This window comes from Pogona vitticeps, chromosome 3 (genome assembly GCF_051106095.1).
Source record: "Pogona vitticeps strain Pit_001003342236 chromosome 3, PviZW2.1, whole genome shotgun sequence".
Taxonomy (NCBI): Eukaryota; Metazoa; Chordata; class Lepidosauria; order Squamata; family Agamidae; genus Pogona; species Pogona vitticeps.
In genome coordinates, this window is record NC_135785.1 from 80,295,836 (window position 1) to 80,318,053 (window position 22,218).

The following is a 22,218-nucleotide window of genomic DNA, read 5'->3' on the forward strand; positions in this document are numbered from 1 at the left end:
CAGTAGAGATGGGCATGTACCTTGGTTTGGAGGTTTGTGCCGGTTCATCAGCGCAGCACCAAAAGTGCTGCATGTTCCCTTCTCCCACCCCAACCAGTTGCCCCACTCACCAGCCAGCATGCACTGTTTTTCTCCTACTCTTTGCACAATTATCCAGTCATAACAGGAGCTCATGCTTTCCTCCTCTTGCCTCCTCCAGCAGCCGCCCACTGAAAGGCAACAGTGCAGGAATCCCTGCTCCGCTTCTTCCACTCATCCAAAATAAACTGTTACAGAGTATCTCATGCTATGGAGGGAAATACGGGCTGAACCCTTTTAATGGCATGCTAGTTTGCTTTCTGTAGGAAGCTCGTATTTTGTGAGGTATCACTTCAATGTGTAGTCCCCTCAGCTGCTACGTTTGGGTCCTCAAATTATACAATAATGGAAAAGCTTTGCCACTTGGTTCTAGGTATTACATACATCCTATCTCACTGTAAGCATTTGTTAAGCGACTGGACTTCACACTGGAAAATCAAATTATCTGTAGATCATAGGATTTGTATGGCTTGCACCTTTATTTCTGCTTTTGTATTATTTCATAACATTTATACCAACATTTTCTCATATAGTGCGTTCAAAGTGCTTGTTTGCGGTGGAACCCACAATTTTAAAAAGCATAACAACTAATATGGAACCGTTTAAAAACCAAGCAAGGGCACATTCAAAACAATTTAGAAAATATGGGCTATTAAAAACATAATTAAATTATAATACAGAATAGCAGAGAGATCATTTCTATACACCCATGTCTTTTCACACAGAAAGGTTTTTGTGTGCCAGTGGAAAGTCATCAATTAAAAACACAGCCAGATGGGCCTCCCTACATAGGGAATGTATTGTTGCACTAACAGATCAAATATAATCCACTGGCTTTCCCACTTGATACACTTGGTTTTTCTAGTTGTATCAACAGTATGAGCTCATTTGTTCATGTTCCTAAGCTGGCTCTAAAGACAGTGAGCAGATTTTAAAGGCATGCCCAATGTTTTTATCCCTAGTCATGGCACCATGTGTGCAGTGAGTTTTGCAGTTGGTTTTGCAACTAGTTGTGCAACCAACTGCATGACTAAAAAGTGTGTTAGACCTCCGACCCTGAGCCTAGTTCACAATTAGTGTAACATCCTTTGCACTAGCAAAATGACACTGTTGGATAGTAGCTGAATGTAACTACAGAGATGACTTTTTTAAAAAGTTGCTACCAAACATGTATCATCCATTAATGAGAAAGAGAGAGATTTCTCCAGAATATTTCAATATCAGTATAAATTCATATAAGAGCAGGGCCACAACCCTCAGTTGTTCAGGATTTTATAGGTCTTAAGCAACACCTGTGTCTTGAAATTAAGTGTTGTGTGAACCTGGCCACAAACTCAGGTGTCTCCTGAAAATGTTGGCTGAGGAGGTTCACTTATGGTGAAAGGAGAAAAGGAGCAGAGTTGTATCCCTAAGTGGCGAAGTGCTACCCAGTGCTTTGGTCAGAAAACTAATCATGTTGAGGTTGCCACCCCTGAAATGACCATGTCTTCTGGTGTCATCCATCTTGATTTTCCAGGCTTAAGGAATGGGCATAGGTGGCAGACAATCCTCAATAACAAAAGCATTATTGGGTACCCCTGAAAGTTGGGCATCCAGGGGTAGGAATCTAGGAATATTCCCCAAATGACAGTCTTGATTGTTTCATGATAAATGCAAGCAAGCTGAGGTTCAGTTACTCTTTCTACTGACCAAGAGCACTTTGCCTAGATCATGTTTCACGTTTTTGCATTGATACTATATGTCTTTAAGCTGTGTGCTTAAAGTTACAATTAGAAATGGGGATATTCAGATAAGAATACGAATATCCCCATGCAATTGGACCTAATGAGGGTCTGTCCCCTGGGACTGGACCATCCACTCATGTGTCCTGCTCCAGGCAGAGGGCAGGAAGATGAGTCTCCCTGCACACATGCTGAGTGGCCAGCCGAGTGGGGAGAGAATGGTGCTCTGAGCACCGTTGGAAGGACAAGCGGGACCTGCGCCGTGGCAGGACATGTGAGTGGACAGTCTAGTTCCAGGGTCCGGACCCTCATTATGTCCCGCTGCACAGGTTAGAAGGTTCATTTTCATTGGTGTTTGATCTTGTTTTTAACTATTCATAAAGAATATTAGCCCGAGTTAACAAAGCACTGAGTCACTGCATGCTGAAAAGGCATTTGGCAGGGTTTGTTCTTGTTGTTTGCTATCCTTGGTGAGGGGGGGGAGCTTCTTAATGTAATTCATTATTTAAAATTGCATGCAGTTGCCTACAACAATAGAACTGTGCAGTTAAGTAGAACAGCCAAAGCTGTACCAAAGGCTTATCAAGTGAAACATAAAAGTGCCTGGTGGTACACATTTCCCTTTAAATCCTCTGGAGTGGGAAAGTGAAACCCTTAGAAAGGCAGAAAAAGGGCCAAAGGCAAACCTAGTCCACTCATATACCAACCCAGGCAACCGATTCCCTACATAGGTTTGTATGGAGTGTTTGTATCTGATTACATATTAGCAGAATTTTGCAAGTGGTACAGCAGGCACTGCAAGTAACTTAGCTTTTGCGCCCAAAACGTTCCACAAGCTTTTATTCTTTGGTCACCAAAGTTTCACATCCTATACTACGAAACATTAAAAGATAATTTTTCCTTTGAAAAAAGTTTGTCAGAATTGCTGCTAAATTGGTTTCTTAGCTTTGAGGGACTTATGTAATTCAGACTTTATTTTATGGGTGCAGGTTTTTAGAAAGCTGTTACAATTGCCTGTGACTGCATGTTTCCAGCTTGAACTTGCAGCATCTCTAGGAGCCACCTCAAGTGCTCCTCTGAGATGAAAGAGCAGAGGTACAGTTTGGCGTTTTTGGCTTGCATCTCAAGTAGCCTTCCTTGAACAGAAGGGCTCATTCCATTCATGGAAAAAAGCTGAGGCCCAACAAAAGTTCACACCATCAGAAAAGCAAAGGTGATTTTTGCCTGTTTCTTCTCCTTCTGCAAATGCCTGCCCCCATTTCAGAGGATGCCTCAGCCTTCAGACCAGTTGGCGTCAGGCACAAACAGCTTCAAAAGAAGCTAGCTGTATGTCTCAATGAACCCACAGATAAATTGTGAAGAAACGAGTTCAAGATGGAACTGCTACACACATGGGAACTCTAGGGAACCGCCCAGAGATCTTTGGGTAGCGTGGGTGGCATATAAGTTAAATAAATAAATAAAATAAATAACTTTTATGTTAACCATTACTTGCTGCCTACATGTCATTGGAGACAAAGGAGAAAATGCAATTTTACATCTCAACTAAAGTACAGTACACCTACTGAAGCAATTACTGATGGCAATTACATAATTACATAAGTGCAATTGATTCAGTGGAGCTACTCCATTTAGATTCAGGCCACTAGAAGTAGCTCTTGGACAGCTCACAGTCGGCCCCTCCTTTGTAGACTTACGTGACATCGGATAAAAACCTCTCCTGCTGCTCAGTGCTTTCTGTGCCCTCCTCAGTGCCTCACTGGTTCTGTCAGAACACACCTCTGCCTCATCTGTGACTGAGGAGGAACAGTGGAACTGTTTAATTTGAAAGAAGACAATATAAGTCTCAAAAAAGGGGGGACCAGTATAAACGGGTGTGGTGTCCACCCTCATGCCCCTTTTGCTTGACCGTCAAGCCTCAGAGCACATGAAGGTAAACACTCTCTTCTTTTACACTTGCTGCCACCAGGCGATCTCTAAATCACCAGTACTTCAGAAAGATTCAGGTCCACACTTGAAGTTCCTTTAAATAAAACTTTGGTTTATTGATTACAGAGATTGTTTCATTAATATCTTCAGTAACTAATCACACCTCAGAATTTCCCAAACTACACACACTATTACTCTATCTGATTCTTACTCTTACTGACTTAATTTCCCCCCCCCTCTGACTTCTGGCTCCGCCTCTTATAGCATCTCTCTTGGCTCCGCCTCTCAGCAACATGAATATTCATAAACCATTACATAATACAACAAGAACCACAGATCTAATAAATGGAGAATGCTACAACGGGGAATTTATAGGTGAAGTTAAAAATTTGTAGGAGAGACAAAATTATCACTAAATTCCCATATAAGACTGGGTCAGCTAGTGACCAATAGCATTCCAGGAGCTATAGCCCAAAACAGTAGCTTTTCCAAGCTCTGGTAAAACTGCATATATTGGCAATATCTAAACTTTCCATAAATCAGGATTACTGATTGCTGGCAGCTTTCATGGGGGGATACCATGAGGACTGCCCTGGTGTATTTCATTTGGCTTCCCCCGACACCTGCAAAAATCCCCCAAATGATCCAGAATTGAAGAGGGCATCATTCTGGGTCAAACTTTAGAAGCCACATTCCCCTATTCCTCACTAGTTTACTCTTCTACATAGTTTGGAAGACTTTCACTCAACATCTTTTATAGAGGATCGGAGATTGTGATTACATGCTTTGATATGTATTTGAAGTGCTTAGATAGTTTTAAAATAATCTTAAAATAGTTTTATTTTAAGGGATGTGTTATGTAGCCAAAATGAGTTTAAAGGAACAAACTTTGATTTAAACAAAAATATCTGATTCTGGCAATAGAAGAAATGATTTCTTGTACATATTGATGAGATTATTTTATTCTATTTCATTATTTTATGAGCCCTCTTTCTCCCCTTTTATGTCTGAGGAAGTGAACCTGTCCCCAAAAGCTCACATTAAAATATAGCAGTTAGTCTGTAAGGTGCTATGGTTTCTTTCTTTCTTTCTTTCTTTCTTTCTTTCTTTCTTTCTTTCTTTCTTTCTTTCTTTCTTTCTTTCTTTCTTTCTTTCTTTCTTTCTTTCTTTCTTATTTTTGTTCGTTTGTTCGCTCGCTCGCTCGTTCATTCGTTCATTAGTTAATTTCTGCCTTTTTGCCCAGAATCAAGACTCAAGGCAGTTTGACAGTTTAAAACAATAGAGTTGTTGAAATAGAATTAAAGTAAGTAATATGATCGAAATTAAAGTAATTTAGAACCAATTAAAAATAGTAATAATAATTTACCTGAGGAAGAGGAGGAAGGAATTAGTAGAGTGTGATGGATACTCAATGCACCACACCAGCTCTTGGACTGATAATTGACTACTGTGTGGCCTTAAGAATGTGCCCCTCCAATCCCAACACTACGCTAAATTGAATGTTAATGGTATAATACTACAGGGGGAGGTCGCCTTTTCATTGACCCTATACATTTAATTTGCATTACATGCAGCATAATTAGCAAAACAGTAGCAGGCCTATTATCCATTTGCCAGCAAAGCTTAGCGAATCAATTCAAGTTTAATTCAAGGAGCTTAAACTCAAACATGAACTGTGACCATGAAGGCAGCCGTTTTCAGAATCATGTTTCTGAGGGGTTTTAAAGCCTATCGTCTACCCTTGGTGGATAGCCCTCTCATAGGTACTGTGTTTCCCCAAAAATAAGACAGGGTCTTATATTAAATTTTTGCTCCAAAAAAGCACATTAGGGCTTATTTTCAGGGAATGTTTTCGTTTCTTTCATGTACAACAATTCAAATACAGTCATGTCATCTTCTTCTGGTTGCTGCACAATGGTGGAGGGCGGGGTTTCACTTAACTGGGGCTTATTTTTGGGGTAGGGCTTATATTATGAGCATCCTGAAAAATCACACTAGGGCTTATTTTCAGAGAAACAGGGTATAACTTTTAGGGGATCATTATTTCCTCCGTCCAACCAAGGTTCCAGTTTTCATTGGTTGCAAGAAAGTGTAATAAACAGCAAGGAAAAACCTTGGGAGTTAGATACAGAGAAACAGATAACGGTTTATTAGCACTGTGAACCACCAGCATGAGTTGCATGTGAACTCTGCCAAACTAGAAAAGCTCCCAATAAATGGTAATTTTTAAAGCATCTTAAGTGGACTGCATTAGCCTGTGCAGACCTTTCTCCAGATGAGGAGGTAATTTGCAAGCTGAGCTGGCTGTGTGTTTTGTGGTATGAACTGATCTTCTGTAATGGTATTTAGTTTGTGTGCCTTGTAATAATCCCTTTCTGGTTTGCTGTAAGGTGCCAAATTTGGCTGAGGCACCATTTTATGTTTCAGTGGCATAAGGCAATTGCTATCTACTCAGGACTTTGTGCATGGAATTGTTCATAGCAAAGCCCTCTCTTGGATATGTTCAAGGTTCATTTGCTGGAGAGAAGCCACACATTTTAAGAGTCTTGGTTATGGTTATTCTGTTATCTCACTTAATAAATAGATATATAATTGCTGCTGTGAAATAAAAACATTTCTGAAATGTCGTTCTTTCCTCTGAAATAACACCTGGGTGATCTGAGAACAGAGAGTCCGTGCAGTTGTGCTTTCACTTTCATATCTGTATGGTACAATCAGTTAACTAAAAAGTGCTGTTCTTTTATGTTCTAAATGCAAAAAGCACATACCATCCTGCTTTCTCCTTGATTTCCACAGGATAAAATAACCATGGTAATAATCAGTTAACCTCACTTGCAAAAAAAATTAAATAAATAAATAAATCACAAAAAGCCCTTTGAATATTTTCTATATTCTGTTTTGTAAAAATCCTGTTTTCTCAGGTATTAACACTAGTCAGAAGTTCCACCTGTTTTTCACTTCATGTCCTGGTTCAGAAGAGCTACAGAAGTACCCAAAGAGGGTTGTTAAGGTGACCATAAATGTACTGTGTTTTTCAGAAACTTTGGTATACTTGTAAATATGTGTGTTAGACTTCTATAGCTGATCTTATTGTTGGGAGGGGCCGTTGGTTGATTGTCTCTTATTTTATTCTAGGTCGGAATAGTCCTGCATTATTCGACACTTGCTACTGTGCTGTGGATTGGGGTGACTGCAAGAAACATTTATAAGCAAGTCACAAAAAAGCCTCAAAGTTCCCAAAATAGTGACCAGCCTTCTTATCCAAAACAGCCATTGCTCAGGTATGAAAGACTGGTGTGTTTTTTGCTCTGTGAGAACTACTGTGCTATTTGAATAAACTGAAACATAAATATGGCTGTGTTTCCGAAAATTGTGGAAATGTTTGCAAGCCTACTGTTTTTCTTCAGAACTTTCAGCAAATCATGTTGGCATGGCATTTTTTCAAAAAGGTTACAATTTCTGTCTGTCCATAGGCTCCACAGCCCATTAAATGATTTCAGGAAGTCTTCAGTTTCCAGTTAATTCAAAACTGGATTTAACTATGGTTATCAGAATGAGCCCAAAACAGGATTCTAAACGTTGTTTTGGTTTGAGACTGTGTCTGTTTCATTTTAATCCGGATAGCCACAATTTCCCCTTTTGGATTTAGCAGGTGTAGTGCCCAAGCCTCCTTAAGGAGTGCTTAGCACTCGGTCATAGAGTTTGACAGGCCACTTACCTACCACCTTTGTGCTGAGGCAAGTCCCAAGACCTCAGCAGTGTGTAATGTAAGCCCCTTGAACAAGTCTGACCTTAAAAGAACACTTTATTTTTGCCCAGTGCTTTGCAAGTGCAGACACTTTCCTTAGAACTCACAACAGCTCAGTTAGGTAGGGCTCTTAAAGATAGCTAGTTTGTGGCCCTCTCCACCTCCTGGATTTAGCCAGACCCTGCTGTTCAAGAGACCTGTCCTTTTGGTAAGAATTTTTATAATTATTTTTATTAGAAAAATAGAGTTTCATAGAATCAGTTTCTGTTGCTCAAGCTTTAGCATAAAGAACATATTCAAAGATCATTACAGTTAAATAAAATAACTAATCCCCATTAAAATAATAAACACTACTAAGCTGGGCTAAGGTGGGCTAGACCCTCTTCCTTCTTTCTCTTCACTTACATTCTTTTTCCTGTAAGCCACATACTCAAACCATCAAGTTCTTTTTCTCTCCCATCATCATGGAATAGAACTGAAGTGAACTTTTCCCGCATAACCCATCGTCCATTTTCTACATTCTCTAACCCCTCTCTTCTTCTTGATACTTCATGGCTGTTAACCAATTCCCTCCTTCCTCAATTCTCATGAAGATCCAGGTGTTTTTTCTCTTCTCCAATTAGCTCAGAATGTTGAGTCTTTCATGGGCTCCTTGGTCCAACCTTCAGCTTTATCTCGAACCACACTGTACCAGTCTTCAGAAAAACACTCTCATAGCACTTAGAAAAACACATATCAATGTCTCTCAAATCATTTTCACACAGAACCTGTCTGACTCCATCTTACATCTCTCTGACCATATATTCCATACTGCTTCAACTCCAGGACAGTAGGAAACTATGATTAATTAAAGATATACTTCCACTAAGCCAGAATAGTTATTTTTTTATAAAACAATATTTTTATTTGGTATATTTCAAATATAACAAGAATATAACTGTAAAGTTAATAACATTTATTAAGGCAATAGAATATTTGTGATAACAGTCCTTATTGTGTGATGTTTCACAGTCTGATATTATGAAAAAGGCAGTTCAAGAGCTGATTCATTTTTAGATTTTAAATATATTGTAAAGTCAACCGAGAACTCCACTTTCTACAACTAGTCATGCGAAGTTGGAACTCTTATACTTTGTCAGCTTTTGTTAAATTTTCTTGCATGTGAAATATGAATTCTACACTGAATGTTCATTTATCATTACAAAAATATTTTTAGATACCTATTCTCACGATGAGGTTTCTATTCATAGTGTGTCTAACTTGGAAGACTAATAGAAAGAGGAATTGTGTGCTTTGATACTTCAATTATTTTAATCACTTGTGAAAATTTAGATGTGGTCTCCAATTAATCAGTAATTGCTGAGCTGCTGAATGATTTCTAGTATTGCATTTTAGCAAGTGAACATTAAACCTGCCATGCAGGTTGTAGAATGGCTTATTCTCCCTTACTTTTTTAATATTTAACTATTTATAATCCTAGCCCTTCATTCTGCACTGAATGTACTTTGGACACAGCATGGCAAATCTCATTGTATTTGAGTCGAGTGGCCATGTTGACAGAGAATTCTGGTACTTGTAGTGCAAAGAGCTCTGCTAGATAGGAATATTTTTGTTCTATTTTTTTTTCCTGTATCACTGTCCTGTTCAGAGCAGAATCCACAAAGTGCTACCTTTTCTGAATGAGAACCAATGTTTTCACCAAACTGACATAACCTACTTTCTTCCCAAAGGGAAGTTTAAATTTGAGGTTGTTTGTCAAGTGCTTCCTTTGTCGCTCAAGTTACATGGCTAACTGCAACCAGTATAGGGCAGCAGGTCTAACTTCATGTTTGATGTCCACAGCTTTTATGATAGCAATAAAGGTAATAATCTTAGAACTGCAGAGTAGGAAGGGACCCTATGAATCATTGTGTCCAGCCCCTGTCAAGAAGGCAGAGTGGGGAATCGAACTCCCAACCTCTGGCTACACAGCCAGATGCCTAAACAGTAAACCGCGTGGAATTAACACAATTTATGCACCCATTTAAAACCCAGCAAAAAGCAATGCAACACTCGGCATCCTTTAAAAACCAAGTCAGTAACCAAAGGCCTGTCTCGATGAAAATGTCTTTGCCTGCCAGTAGGAGAGCCATGGAGTTCTGTAGCCTGGAACCAGATACTGAGAAAGCTATGGATGTGGTTTATTTCACATCTAAATAAAACCTAAAGAAAAGCACATTTCTGTGTTCATAGAAAGACCCAGAGAAATCTGTATCTCTTCACTTCATTGGCTTTTTGCTATTTAAAATATTTTCTAGTCAGAGAAAATAGATTATATGCCCTTTAAAACTTGTCTAATGGAACAAGGAAACACTTCCTGGAAGCCTCATGCGCTACATAGAAAATGAAGAGCAGTGTTTTCACTGGGAACCTGAGTTTCTCAATTTGTGATTCATTATAGTGTTCTTCACTCAGGGCTTCATGGTCAAATGAATAATTGCCAGTTTCTAATGCTGCAGTAGAGTTATTAAGGTAGAAGATCATTTTAGGTTGCAAAGACCGAGCTTACTGTGTATTTACTGTTTTTTTTTTGTTCATATTAGGTTTGGAGGAAAATAAACAGTTGGGTTACGGAAAATATTTTTTTCCAATTATATCTCTGTTGCAACTGTCCTTTCATAAACATGAGCCAGCGATATTAAATAATTACATATTGTCAACTTTAAAATAGCAACAAAGCCCTGCCTATGCAACAACTGAACACAGAATTAACAGTTTAATGCCTTCCTGAATTATGCTGTGATTTTGTCACTAAGGATATCATTAACCTTAGAGGCAGAACCTCGGAATATATCTAATATAATTCTGTAATGCTGACTATTAAATTGAACAATGCTTTTTTATTATTTTATTTTTTAACAAAGGGGGTGACAAATAGGAAAAGGGGAATTGGAATTGATGAGGAAGAGGGGAGACAATAACATACAGTGGTGCCTCGCTTAACGAGTGCCTCGTTTAGCGATGAATTCGCATAACGATGTGTTTTTTTAGAAAATAATATGCACCGTATAACGATGTTTCCTATGGGCGATTTTCGCTTAGCGAAGTTTGGGACCATGCTTCGCATAATGAATGCGATTTTAGGTCTCCTGCTTCCCTTAACGATGTTTCTTTTTCCAATTTAAAAAGTGTCTTAGAAGGGTCAAAAACGGTTCTAAATGCTTGGATTCGTTAGAGGACCCCCTAAGTCATGTGCAAACCTGATTTGGCTTTGATCTGACTTTTCGTTAATTTATGGTGAATTTTTTTTTTCGGCCCATAGGAACCAATGGACCTTCAAAATCTGACAGCTCCATGCTTTCCTATGGGGGAGAAAACAATTCACCATAAATTAATGAAAGTTCAGATCAAAGCCAAATCAGGTTTGCACATGACTTAGGGGGTCCTCTAACGAACCCAAGCATTTAGAACAGTTGCTGAGTCTTCGTTAATTGTTTGTGAATTTTTTCTTCCCCCATAGGAAACAATGGAGCTGTCAGATTTTGACAGCTGTCAAAAGTTGGGGGGAAAAATTCACCATAAATTAACGAAAAGTCAGATCAAAGCCAAATTAACTTTTGCATCCGTTTTAGAGGGTGCAGAAGCTAATCCAAGCATTTAAAACCATTTTGACCCTTTTATGACACACTTAAATTTGCAAAAATTGACTTCGCAAAGCCATTGAAATGCATTGAGTCAGCTTCAATACATTCCAATGGAGGAAACATTGTATCGTTTAACGATGTTTCCTATGGGTTTTTTCGCTTAAGGACGACAATCCGTGCCTATTGGAACGGATTAACTGGTTTCCAATGCATTCCTACGGAAAATGGTGTTTCACATAACGATGTTTCACATAACGTTTTTTTTAACCAATTAAAATCGTTATGCGAGGCACCACTGTACTGATATCCAATCTATACCTATTGCCATATCAAGATTTTAAGTTATTCTATTTACTCTTTTCTGCCTTGTAGATAAAGTTCTCATTTCAATATATGTTATTCAGCTGCTGCCTGTTGATTCAGTCCACTTGTTAACTAGATCCCATCTTTCTGTTGCCTTTTGCAGGGGTTGATCTTTCATGACTTCTGATAAGATATCCATTTCACTTATTTCCCGTATCTTTTCAATAAGATCTTCTTGTTTCGGTACCGTCGGACTTTTCCAGATTCTAACATATATAATTCTAGCTGCCGTAACAATATATATAACTATATATTCCTTTGACTTATCTATATTATCGGGTATCATACTCAGTAAAAACAATTCTGAGGTTAATGGCACCTTACAGAGCAATATTTGTTGTAACATAGCATGTACTCTTTTCCAATATTTTTTCGCTACTCCACATGACCACCACATATGATAATAACTTCCCACTTGTGTTTCACATTTCCAACACTTGTTTGATACATCTGTATACATCTTTGGCAATTTTTCTGGGGTCATGTGCCACCTATAAAACATCTTATATATATTCTCTTTAAAATTAACTGATCTTGTAAGCTTTATGTTATTTTGCCATATTTTCAGCCATTGATCAATATCAATGTTATGCCCTATGTTTTGTGCCCACTTAATCATACATTCCTTAACCGTTTCATCTTGCATTTTAATTTCCAGCATATAATTATACATTTTCTTAACAATTTGTTCTTTTGAACCCAGTAAAAGTTTATCAAAAATCGTTTGCTCTGAGTAGAAACCTTCTATTTTATCTTTTGTGTATCTAGATTCTAGCTGTGCTCTAGGCCACCAATCTATATAGACATTCTGTGACTCTAGCTCCTCTTTAGACCTTAATTCACCATCCTTTTTTAATAGATCTTGATATCTTAAATGATTTGCTTTTGTCATAAGATTAGGTTGTGTAAAGGCCTCTATCAGTGACACCCATACAGGTATTTTGTAATAAATTTGTTGTATAGTCTTTCTCCACATTCCCAGTAAAGCTTTTCTTATCATATGTGAATTAAAGTTTTTTTTGTTCTTTATCCTTTTTATACCATAGATAAGCATGCCAACCTAGTTGCAAATCGTGTCCTTCCAAGATGAGTAATCTATCATTTTCTAGAGTTATCCATTCTTTTATCCAATCTAGAATACAAGCTTTATAATACAGAACCCAATCAGGAAGGCCAAGGCCACCCCTCTGCTTAGCATCTTGCATTGCCTTAATTTTAATTGTGGTTTTTTGCCTTGCCATATGAATCTCATAATTATCTTATTAAATTCTTTGAAAAAGGACTGTTTTAATATGATAGGAATTGACTGAAATAAAAATAAGATTTTTGGCAAGATGGCCATTTTAATTGCCGCAATTCTTCCCAGCAACGATAGTTGTAGTTTGTCCCATTTCTCCAAATTGTTCTGTATCTCCTTCATTAGTTTCATGTAGTTATCTTTAAATAGTGTGCTTGTCTTCTTTGCAATTTGTATTCCTAGAAGTTGAACAATGCTGAAGCATCTATTTCATTTCACACAGAACATCAGCATATAATGCCTGAAAATGAAAATGAAAACAGTTCACTGCCTTAAATCTGTAATTAGTTATTTTTCTCTTTGTTTGAAGGATGATGGTGGGTTCTGTAGTCATTTAACAATACTGTGCTGTCCAAAAGTTAGAATCCAGAATAGTTAGCATTGCAATCCATATTATTACTATTAAATCCACTAGGGATGCGTAAATGGTTGCCTTGGTTTTAAATGATCTGTAAAGCTGTTATTTTCACGCAGTTAAAATCTGGAGCTAAACTTTTGGCCTTTGTGTTCATAATGAAACATTTCATAAAAATGCAGAATGAATACTTCCTATAATAGGGCTTTGGGTTCCAAGGTTGTCTATGGTCGTATGTATAAATAGATTCACGTCAATGATTTGATTGATGTGTTGGCCACATTGGACAAGTCTGGTCACTAGTTTGAAAACCACTACTTTGACTCAGTGCTTCAGTTGGGGCTTTGGTTTTATTATTTTGTTAGAATTGGTTGGTTTCCCCAGCTTCCAGATGGACATTTTTATAGAGCACTGTTGCTGTAGGGGACATATGCTATTTGCTGTGATTCAGTAAAAGAATATCGTTGAAGGCAATTAAGCAATCAATGTTCCTCTCAAGACACTTTACAAACTACATGTTTTCCCCCTGAAAGAAACTATTGTGTCTTGAAGCAGGTAGAACTGCAGGAAATGGCATATAAATGTGCCATTATCAGTTTCAAATGTTGCTATGTGTCTGCACATATTTCACAGAGCAGTAGGGTCTCCTGTTTCTGTTTTTATGTTTGCGTTTATATTTATTAGGTTTGCACATACAGCAGCTATAATCCTACAAAGAACGGAAAGTAAACTACTCTGGGTCATCATTGTTAAAAATATAGATCCACACAGAGAAATTATTCCTAGACAGTTGTGTCTTAAAAAGAAGAAAGTAGACCCTGCTTCAGTAGAGACTTATTCCTGTTCACCGCATGCCAGTAGGCAATGTTGTGAGATATGTGTGTCTTTTCTGAGACCACCTCTGCAGTGCAATGCCTCCCCACCACTAGCTGATTATTATGTGGGTCTTGTAATGTCTGATGTAATCTGTTCGTTGCTAAATTGAGATAATGAAGTACGCTTATGCTTCATATTGCAGTGCTTTATAGGAGATGATTAAATAACATAGGGTTTTTTTTCAGTGTGGACTTTAGAACATCTTTCCCTATGCCTGTTGATAAAACGAGCCAACAGTCCTTGAAAGAGATTGATTAACTTTGCTTTCTCTGGCGCTTCATCAGAAGTCTAAATTAGGATCCGTATAATTATTTTCATCTCGTCTACTGTGACCAAACTAAGCTGGTTGACATAGTCTGAGCATTCGAAGTGATAACCTGAAACCAGTTGATGGGTAAGGTTACCAGGTCGGCACCATCCCATTCCCTGAGATTTCAGGGCCAAACTCTGAGATCAGAAGGCAGGTCCTTGTGCTGTCACACAGCAGAAGCAGGGATTGTGGCTGAAACTGCTCGGAGTCAGCTGATTCTGGGAAATAGTCCAAGATACTCTACCCCCTGCCTTGCTCCAAATGGCACAGTGGATTGAAGTGCATGCATCCAATAGCTCTCTCTCCAGTCCCTTCCAGTTAGTTCCTCTTGGCCTTATAGTGTGCCAACTCTGCATAATAACACCATACACAGAGAACCATTTCTGTTGAGGTAATGAGCCGTGGGGCCAGCTAGGAATGAGTACATGTCTGAGTAACCTCAATATTTAAAGACATCTTAGTCACAAAAATCCTTCTCCAGTGACACTCATCCTAAGAGTTGTATCTGTGCCTGGAGAACTGAAGAAACATGGCAGTTCCCTGATGCATCAGCCAGTGCCCATCTAATAACAGAAAATGAGCTTCAACAAGTCCTAACCATGCTTTTGTTTCAATTCCTTGCAATATGCTTGAGCAGAAAGGTGACTAAAGCCTAAAACCAACTAATATTAATAGAGGACAATATGATGCAGTTGGGGCACTATTGGGTTTTCCCCCCAACTGCATAAGCTGTAGCACATTTCATAGGCTAATTAGGGCCATAAATGCAATTATTATGCCATTGTTTCTACAACCAGTTCTGCAGCCAGCGGGGCATCCAGTATCTAAATGGAAACTATGTTGGATTCCTCTTTTTTGCATAAGCTGAAAGCAACGGCCTATGTGCTAATGCAACAACATGAGAGTCAGTGTGGTGTCATGTATAGTAGTGGTCCCCAACCTTGGGCCTCTAGATGTTCTTGGACTACAACTCTCAGAAGTCTTCACTACCACCTTTGCTGACCAGGATTTCTGGGAGTTGAAGTCCAAGAACATCTGGAGGCCCAAGGTTGGGGACCACTGGTGTATAGCATAATGGGCCTCAGGTCAGATGACCATGGAAGCTCACTGGGGAAGGGTGCCAGAGGTACAACCACACCATAAATATCTCATATACATTGAAAATCCTATTACAGTAATCAAAAGTTGGATATGATTTTATGGTGCATAACAAACTAACAATGACACCATTGGATATGGATATAAAAATATGCTGGCCATACATGAAGTTAAAATTCCCTGTAATAAGAATGCTTAATGGTAAATAGGATTTTGCTAGGTCAGGTACAAATTTGCAATAAACAATGTGGTAAAATGAGCTCTAAAAGAAGATTAAAAAGAGCTTTTGGTAGTTGATCTGAAATCTGATGGGATTTGGGAAGAGTTTGTCTAGAACTAATGTTGTAGGAATTATTACTTTGTACTAATTTACTTAGATAAATAAGCAATAAAGAGATGCATCCTGTTTAGGGGTTATAACTCAAAACAGGATGTCAGCTGGTACAGAATTTGCAAGAATGAGGTTTTGGTGACTGCACTCCAGTGTCTTTATTCATACTAGTCCTCTTCTCTCCACTTACTTCCAAAAGGTGTTTCCTGTGCCAAATGATCTTCTAGTGTGTGAAACTAAATGCATATAGACACTAATTTCAGATATTTTTGTAGGAAAATTATGGTAAAATAGATCACACCGCTGAGACCAGACCAGTGTCATGCTCCCACATACAGTGGAAGATCTTTATTAAGCATAATGCTGAAACAAGGCTTTAATCTTGATTGATGTATGATGAAGCAAATGGGGCCATGTAGTGATATTTTCACACAAATAAATTCATGACCACTACAATGTCAAATTTTGGTTGATCTTATGATTTATGCCTAACATGGATCTACAGGTTGCCTGAAACATTTCCTTAACTCTGCAGACATCTTCCCACATAGAATGATAAATAAAGTGGGTCTTGCGTTTCAGAGCAAGTAACTCTGGTTGGCTACCTACTGGCATAATATCACACTTGTACATATTTATTTATTTATTTACAATATTTATTTATTTATTTATTTACAATATTTTTTAGCCGCACCATTGCCAGTGGCTTCTGGGCGGCGTACAACATTAAAACCTAAAAACATTAAAAACATTTTAAGAAACAGTATAAAATACCATATATTAAAATATATCACCATATATCACCATATATATTAATATATTAAAATACCCCGACATCAATACAAGGGCAAAACATGAAATCTTAATCTGAAATTCTTATCTGAGCCAAGGAACACTTTAAATGAGCTTCTTTTTCTGCAAGTAATTGTAATGTGTATTTTTGATCATTTCGAATTGTAATGTAATTAGCTTAATTCATTAATGAACAATGGACATTTTTAGCAATTCTTTTGCTTTTCAGGCTCACATGTGGCTTGAATAGGAAAATTTGATAGAAGGAAAGAGAATGTAATAGCTACTTTTAGATGTAATTTTTTATATTTCAGCAACCCTCATAGTACTTCGAATGAATTTTTAATTCTTGCCAAGAAATCCAAGGCTGTATACAGAAAAAAAAGATATAGTTACATTGAATTTTTGCCATACAGCTTGAACCAGGGCATAGTCAATTGAAATGAATAGTAGTTCACAAGATGTTTTAATAGTGTTGTTCCATATTCTTGGAAGTATGAAATACAGTATCACAAAGTATGAGATTAAATTGAAGTAAGCATAATGTCACAGAAAATATATGAAGTTCCCCCCCCTCCAATAATTTGGATGATGGAGCAAATTTGGTAATTCTACCTGTTTGCATATTTGCATTTTAGCAATCTATTGTTATCTGTAATCCTCACTTATGATCATAGGCTACTTCTACCACAGCATCAAGCGTAGTTAGGTGCTGTGAGAGAAATGGAAAGAGTCATGGAAACCTGCATATCTGCTGCTGGAAAGCATGGTGAGAATGATGCATCACCTGGCAGGCCTAGGAGATATCAGTGTGCAAAGGGCACTCTCAAGGCACTAGTGGAACATTTTCTTGGAGGAGGTTAAGGTTCTGAAGCTTTCACTGGAGGTCACCCAAAATGCTTGGTTCCAGTAGCACCCTTTATAGTCAGATGATTCTTATGGTCACCCATTATGGGCACATTCCTAGTAACTCGAGATAGTGGGACAGGCACCAGCACTTCAAACCAGAGGTGCACATCATGATCTGGACGAGGTTAAGGAGTGACATAATGGAGTATTTGGATCTCTTGTACCAGGGAAGAACTACATGTTGGAAGTACATCCCATTGATCCTGGTTCCAGATAATCAGTTTCAAGCTACAGGATCCTAACTGCTTTTGAAAAATGCACAAGCAAAGAAATAAAGGGGGAAAAAACAGTCGTATGACGTTGCTATTGCTATTCAATTCTTTTAAAAAAAAACAATGCTATTCAATTGCTATTCAATTCTTTTTAAAAACCCTGTTTTTTTCAACACAGGCTTATCTAGAGCCAGGATGTTAAATTTGTAAGATGTAAATCCAGTTGGTAGTATTAAGTACAGTAGTTCCATTAAATCAATAGGTGGGTGGTAAGTCAACATTTGTGCAAATTCATTTGATTTGATGGAGCTGTCCTGGCGGGGGCTAGCAATTTAATTCATGCCTAGAAATTATGCACCTGATGAGGATGCTGCTACCAGGAATGTCTGTCTGTGTGATGTATGTAAGTAAACAGGAGGTATGCCATTGATTATCTTGATCCTGTAATGTGTATTTTGAACTTTTGAACTATATTCAGTTATATATGTGATGAAAACATTTTATACTGGATTTAATTGTGATATTCACTGCATGCTAACTGAAAAACCATGACGCCCTTTAATATCACTGGCTGAAACCTGTATTCTGGAATTATCATTCTGAAAAAGCAGAGTTAAAAAAAAATCCCTTCTGTTGTTCTCTGAAAATGTGAATTTTGAGTATTCGTTGACTAATATCTGTACATTTGAGTATTTGCTGATCCAGGAGGTGTCCATCTGCTATTGGAAATCTCTTTGATTCAATTAAGACTTTTTTCAGTGGGGGTGGAATAGGGGTTTTCTTTGGCATTTCTCCCTCCACTCTTCAGCCTCCACACTGGCTCTAGGACTGTACCAAAGTGTCTCCCAGCTCTTCAAAGAGGGAAAGAGGAACACAGGGAAGTCATGTCAGCTAAAAACATCTGTCAGAGCAGGGATAGATAATGTGGTGCCTTTCAGATAGGTTGGGCAATAGCACCCACAACCTCTTGACTTTGGGGAAAGTCGATGTTGTAGTCCAAACCAGTGGTTCTTAACCTTTGTTACTCTGATGTTTTTGAACTGCAACTCCCAGAAACCCCAGCCAGCACAGTTGGTGGTGATGGCTTCTGGGAGTTGCAGTCCAAAACTCCTGAGTAACCCAAGGTTAAGAACCAGTGGTCCAAACCATCAGGTTGCTTATCCCAGCTCTAGAAACTTTCCCCTTCTGTCTCCAGCTTCTTCTCACACAGTTTTCTGGAGGTTTCCCAAGTCTTTGAACATGTCCATTACCAATAAAACTCTTTTGAGCGCAAGTTGAGAGCTGGACCTGTTTAGTTTCTCATCTAAAAGGATCTGTGATTCACATTACTACTGTATTTTCAATAGATATTCATAGATGCTAGCACCTGGAAAGCAGAACATCATTATAGTTTACACAGGCATTTGTTGTAGCATCGGTAATATGCACAAAGCAGTAATTTACAATAGTTTTTCAGAGAAAGCCCTCTTGGCATTTATTGATACTTAATGTTGGTACAAACTGACCAGGGATATTAGGTAATAAATCTGTTTTGCCCATACAAACAACCCAGCATTCATCATGGATAATGGTGCTACAGTGAAACAATAAACAAAGGGGAAAGAAATGGAAGTGGATAGTTCTAAAAATGGAAGAATAAAAATGTTGTTCAATCTCTGACCTCTGTCTCCAGTCTTAGAGCTATCTGACCTAAACCATTCTTGTTCCCACATTTTCTACTGTTTCCTTTCCCCCGTATAATTCTCCCTCCAAACTTCTGCATCTATTCCTTTGACTCTCAGGTTGCCTTCTCTTTTGGTGTGATGGCACTCCCTCATTTCTCCTTGTAGCCTCTAATTTTCCTCTGCCCTCTCTTGCTTCGCTTTCCCTACATCTCTGTCACCTCCCTCTTTTTCGTCCTCTACCCTTGGGCTTTTAAAATGGCCATTCTTTTACAGCTGCTCCTTGTCTTGCTGCCAGTCATCAGGTTGGCTGAGACATTGCCAATAGGCACTGATAATGCCATCAGCAGGCATTCCAGATCAGCTGCTCAGGGAATAGACAGCGGTGCAATGTCTCAGTGTTAGCTAGCAGCAATCTTGGTCTTTTCTCTCTTTCAGAAATTGAGAACAGAATACTTTTAAAAAAGCAGAACACTAAACTCTACTCTCAGTCTACTTGTCAATTACAGGAACATCAAGTATGTTTTATAGGCAAGGAAGATGTGGTGATGTCAGCTTTTATAATACATTCTATGGGTGAGACTTTGAAAGGACTTGTTTCTTAGGGTGCTGTTGGACCCTGGTTCAAAATACCCTAATACTGTAATTCAGATACAACTGATTTTAGTTACAGTTTGATATGGGAAGTGATGTTCCCTGAAACCACCAGCCAATCAAAGATTTATGATTCCTGTGGATTTTTGTGTGTGCTGATCTTGCTGTCAGATTAAGTATTGTATTAAATTAAATTGAATTATGCCAGCCGACATGGAAGTGCAAATTGCCACAAAATAGTTTCACACCCTTGTGAATTGCAGTGCTGGAATAAAACCTCATTTATTTCCAATCCACTGAGGATTTGATATATTTTCCATCAAAGCCTTTGTCGAGATATACTCTTAGAGCTGAAACCATTTGAGGTTTCCAGTGTGGTTGACTGTATTGAAGGAAGTTTGGAAATAAATGTTAGCCGAGTTAAAGAGCATGGGAAGTACTTGGCTCCTGCGTTGTATATTTTGTATGGGTTCTCAGGCTTGAGCTGGGTACTAATGCCAAAAGGAGGATGATACCTGTTTTGTGTCTTCCTGGAATATTCCATACAAAATGTCTTAGAACTGTGTTCTATAAAACTTCATTGGTGGAGATCTTGTGCAGAGAAGACAGATATAATTCTTCTATCACTCTGAACATCCGGGCATCCTATTTCTTATCTTCAGTTGTTTTTGCTCCAGAATTGCTAGTACAAGAGAGTTCCCTATGCTAATTGTAAGGCTGACATACTTTAAATACAACGTATGATGCTTAAGTTCAAGAAAAGGAGGACTTTAGAGTCAGCAAATGAAAAGAAGGACAGAAGCACAGTGGGTAGTCTTAGTGGAGCCAAAGCCATTTTTGGGGAGTGGAATTTCAATTCAGAAAAGTCAGATTTATTATGTGTTTAAATGAGTACCATAATATTCCCAATATAACCATGACTCGTATTAGATTAGATGCCAATATCCAAATGTCACTTCTGTCATAGATGAATTGTATCTGATTTTGGCAAATTACGGTAGTCTCTTTAATCTTCTGTTTTCTAAACAGTAGCCAGCCACAGATGATGGCAGATGAAATGAGGCACTTGGCTCACTTTAAATGTGTTAGAGAGGGGGTAAAAATACTTTATGTAAACATAATCATTCATGACATTTTCACATTCAAATCCTTGGATTCCTGTAGCTTTCCTGTTGCAGGGTGATGTCTTTTATTGCACACCAGCTTCTGACAAATCTAATGTGTGCCAACTGTACCCTGCAGTCTTTAGAAAAAATTGTGAGCCTAGTAAGAACTGGCAGCTAGTCCTCTAGGTACATATACCTAGGTATATTATTTTGAAAAAGTTAGGAATGTGCACGCAAGCCCACAATTTCTTTGAAATTCAAGGTTCGTTATTTTAAAAAAGCAACAAAAATAAAATCCTGCATTTGTGTTTTACTGTCTATCACTTCCAACAAACTAATGGTGTTTTCAACAATGTTGAGATTTAATTGTATTTTAATATTAACATATATCATTACTATGATTTTAAACATAATGTGTTTTTAGTTGTACATTGTTGAGTCCTTTCACTGGGAGAAAGGTGGTATACAAAGTAAATAAATAGGTAAGTAAAATACATTTTGACTTCAATTTCAGCAATTTCAAGCAATGAAGTATGGAAATAACAATCAGTCCATAAATCCCTAGTACTACCACATGAATCTTGACTGAGTCCAACATTCTTCTTTCTTTTATTCATTTCTTCTTTGGCATTGTAGTTTAACTATGTTTACTGAAGAAAATGCCATTCATTTCATAAAAAACTAGCATACCTAAGGGTGCACTTTTTGTCAAACGATAGTACTAACTTCTCATTTACTAGTGACAGTAAAAATTAGACCCTTTTCTTTCAAAAGCTAGGTATCTCTGAGAACGGGTAAGAGCTTATTCGTATGTTACAGGCAAGTGCAAATGCAGCTTTCAGGGCGTGAGATGGACAAGTTCAAGGAAAGGAATGCATAAGTGACCCATTACTACATTCAAGCTTCTGATTTATAGATTGGGATGGAATTTTAGGGGGGGATTAATATAATTCCACAGTGATACAACAACAGCAATATCTCAGTATTTTGTGAAATATGTCTTCTGTATGTATTTGTTAAAAAAAAACACCAGACCTTATTTCCCCCCATTTCTTATCATTTTGAATGTGGTTTTTGAGAGACAGTGGCCATGATGGAGTTACATTTAGATTACAAGAAGGGAATTGATTTTCTCTCTCCTTTTTATGCCTTCAAAAAACGGCCACAATCCTACTAATATTTTCTTAAGTTACAGAAAAATTTGTGTTCACATAA

General features: G+C 38.0%; 1 protein-coding gene across 4 annotated transcripts in view; it reads left to right on the forward strand.

Moving 5' to 3' along the window:
* The window catches only part of ADGRA1 (adhesion G protein-coupled receptor A1), a 453,957-nt gene that overhangs the window by 385,541 nt on the left and 46,198 nt on the right, over nucleotides 1-22,218 (forward strand). For all 4 annotated transcript variants that reach the window (XM_078391268.1, XM_020795002.3, XM_020795003.3 and 1 more), the window contains one exon: nucleotides 6,864-7,009. In XM_078391268.1, coding sequence (XP_078247394.1) covers nucleotides 6,864-7,009 — 146 coding nt within the window. The remainder of the gene's footprint in view (nucleotides 1-6,863; nucleotides 7,010-22,218) is intronic.